Source organism: Nestor notabilis, unplaced genomic scaffold, assembly GCF_000696875.1.
Source record: "Nestor notabilis isolate BGI_N333 unplaced genomic scaffold, ASM69687v1 scaffold10144, whole genome shotgun sequence".
In the NCBI taxonomy this organism is placed as follows: Eukaryota; Metazoa; Chordata; class Aves; order Psittaciformes; family Psittacidae; genus Nestor; species Nestor notabilis.
In genome coordinates this window covers 15,550-18,656 of record NW_009925160.1, presented here as the reverse complement: position 1 = coordinate 18,656, position 3,107 = coordinate 15,550, and the positions used below count along the sequence as shown (strand labels likewise).

Sequence of the window (3,107 nt, the reverse complement as noted above, 5' to 3'; positions counted from 1 at the left end):
TAGCCCACATTCCATTAAATGCCATACACACTATAAGAGTATTTTTATTAAGAATGGCTTCTGGAATTGCAGTAGTTGTGTCACACAAATATGCTTGATGCTCGTCGGTGGCTTGGAAGAATACTCTTGGACAGAGAGTGAAGAACCTTCCTGCTTTGGGGTGGGTGTGTATGGGTTTACTTTGGAAAACAACCATGTAATCAGGGCAGAGCTGATTGGTTTTCCCCTCAGTTCCTTGAAATACTTTGCTAGCATTAAATTTAATTCTTTAAAATTTAAGTATTAACTGTTTATGCTTAAGTTTATGTATCAAGTATTTAAGCCATAAACCTCTAAAAGTGTAAGTATTTACTAAATTGGACACTAAAGCAGGATATGGTGATCTCTGTGTGTGGCTAAAATGTGATTTATTATTATTCTTTTTAAGCTGTTGAGTCAGTGCTGGCAGGAAAAAAACTTGGATTATCTGGTTTTCAAATCCATGTGGCTTTTCTTGGGTCTACTCAGCCAGGAGCCTGCCCCAGAGGAATGGGGCTTACCACACAACTCCTGCTGTCACTGGCTACTTAAGTTGAAGTCTTTGATTGAGCCCTATTCTATAAAGTGTATGTTAAAGGGATGTCATTTAGCAGATGAGAGATTATGTAAAAAGAACATAATAAAACCAAGGAGTAACACTTACAACTCCTCAAAATTTGGAATCCAGGTTGCAGAAAACCTCTTGAGTTTCACTGTTTCAGATCTTGCACTCCTTGTTTATCCAGCCAGAAGCCTCTGGTCAGGAAGGGCTTTTTGAGGAATACCTTCTGTGGTGGAAATAAACCTGCATTTCTGTTCTTTCCATAGGGGTTTCGTGTTGATTTACCCATCAAGTCTGCACGCTACCGAGGACAGTACAGTAGCTATCCTATCAAGCTCTTCTATACCTCCAACATTCCCATCATTCTGCAGTCTGCCTTAGTTTCAAACCTCTATGTCATTTCCCAGATGTTGTCCGTTCGTTTTAGTGGCAACTTCTTGGTGAACTTACTAGGACAGTGGGCAGTAAGTATTTTACCACTAATTTTAACTGTTTGTATGTATTACTTCATTGTGAAACTGGTATTTAAGCAGCAGAAAGCTGGAATACTTCTGAATGTTTGTATGTAAAAGCTCTTTCAGACACTGAAGAGGAATTCCTTTGAAAGTACAGGGTAGTACTTTACACTGACTGAGGGGAAATTTAGATTAGACATTAGGAAGAAGCTCTTCCCTGTGAGGGTGCTGAGGCGCTGGCACAGGGTGCCCAGAGAAGCTGTGGCTGCCCCATCCCTGGCAGTGTTCAAGGCCAGGTTGGACACAGGGGCTTGGAGCAACCTGCTCTAGTGGAAGGTGTCCCTGCCTGTGGCAGGGGTTGGAGCTGGAGGAGCTTTAAGGCTCCTTCCAACACAAACCGTTTGGTGATAGGAATGTCAGAGGTCTGTGGGGAATCTCATAGAATACCAGGTTGGAATGACCTCAAGAATCATCTATTCCAACCTTTCTTGGCAACATAACTGATTTCCTGTTTCTTCCCCTCTCACAGGATGTCAGTGGTGGTGGCCCTGCTCGCTCTTACCCTGTTGGTGGCCTCTGCTACTACTTGTCTCCCCCTGAATCCATGGGTGCAATATTTGAGGATCCTGTCCATGTCATAGTTTATATCATATTTATGTTGGGATCCTGCGCGTTCTTCTCCAAGACTTGGATTGAGGTGTCTGGCTCATCAGCGAAAGACGTAGGTGTTGTGACAAACCTGCCTAGATGTCTTCATTTAGACCTGCCTGACTACTCACTCATCAGTTACTCCTCTGACTAAATATCAGGTGACTGTGAAACACTGCAGCAGTTCCATAAAACTCTGTTTTTTGCAGGTTGCCAAGCAACTCAAAGAGCAGCAAATGGTGATGAGGGGCCACAGGGACACTTCAATGGTTCATGAGCTGAACAGGTAAGGAAGTGGTGACTTCCAACGGGCTGCTCGAGGGTGCTGTCAGCTAGAGCAGGTGTTCTTAGAAACATCTGAGACCTCTTTGCACTGCACATGTCCAGGTTCTTCCCTTTCAGCTGCTCTAGTAACACGTTTATAGCAGTAATAAGAGGTTTACCTGTAGCACCTCTTGTGTAAGTGGCATAACGAGGGAATTTGGCTTGACTCTCTTCTGTGTTTGTACAAGGAAGATTCCTTGGGTTTTACAGGTGTTTAGTTTACCATTACTGAACTAAGCTGATGCTACAAAAGTGGTATTTTACACAGTACACAAAGCCTGCAGATCTGTGTGGAAAGGTAGATGTATCCCTGCGTGTTTCAGTCAGGGCAGTTATCCTGCTCCTGTGGAGGTTACATGGGAATTCTCCGTACATGTGTGCTATCCTGGGCAGTGAAAGTCTTTGCCAGTGTTCAGTTATTGTCACAGCTTTCCTGTTGGTGAATATTTATTTTAGTCTCTGCTTTGTGCAACTGTGGAAAATGGCCCATGGCAATGCTAAACTTCATAGAATCACAGATGGGTTTGGGTTGGAATGGACCATAACGCTCATCCAGTTCCAAGCCCCTGTGTCCAACCAGGCCTTGAACACTGCCAGGGATGGGGCAGCCACAGCTTCTCTGGGCACCCTGTGCCAGCGCCTCAGCACCCTCCCAGTGAATGACTTCTTCCTAGTATCTAATCTAAATCTACCCTCTTTCAGTTTAAAGTCATTCTCCCTTATCTCTACATGCTCTTGTCCAAAGCCCCTCTTCAGTTTTCTTGCTAGCCCCTTGAGACACTGGAAACTGCTCTAAGATCTCCCCAGAATCACCTCTTCTCCAGGCTGAACAGCCCAGCTCTCTCAGCCTGTCTCCATAGCAGAGGTGCTCCAGCCCTTGAAGCATTTTCGTGGCCTCTGCTAGACTTGCTCCAACAGCTCCACATCCTTGGTATATTGGGGGCCTCAGAGCTGGATGTGGGACTGCAAGTGGGGTCTCATGAAAGCAGAGGAGGAGAATCCCCTCCCTCAACTTTTGTTGCTGAGTATTCCAGTTGGTTGTTTTAGTAACACATGCATTGTTAAGAGTCTTTGGGTGAAGACTCATGATGCTCAATACT

At 44.7% G+C, this 3,107-nt stretch overlaps 1 protein-coding gene across 1 annotated transcript in view; it reads left to right on the top strand.

Moving 5' to 3' along the window:
* Window positions 1-846: 846 nt before the first annotated feature.
* The window catches only part of SEC61A2 (Sec61 alpha 2 subunit (S. cerevisiae)), a gene marked incomplete at its 5' end in the record, with an annotated part of 2,707 nt that continues 446 nt past the window's right edge, over window positions 847-3,107 (top strand). Inside the window, 3 exons of the mRNA XM_010012919.1 lie at window positions 847-1,044; window positions 1,565-1,756; window positions 1,893-1,969. Of these exons, the coding sequence (XP_010011221.1) occupies window positions 847-1,044; window positions 1,565-1,756; window positions 1,893-1,969 (467 nt within the window). The remainder of the gene's footprint in view (window positions 1,045-1,564; window positions 1,757-1,892; window positions 1,970-3,107) is intronic.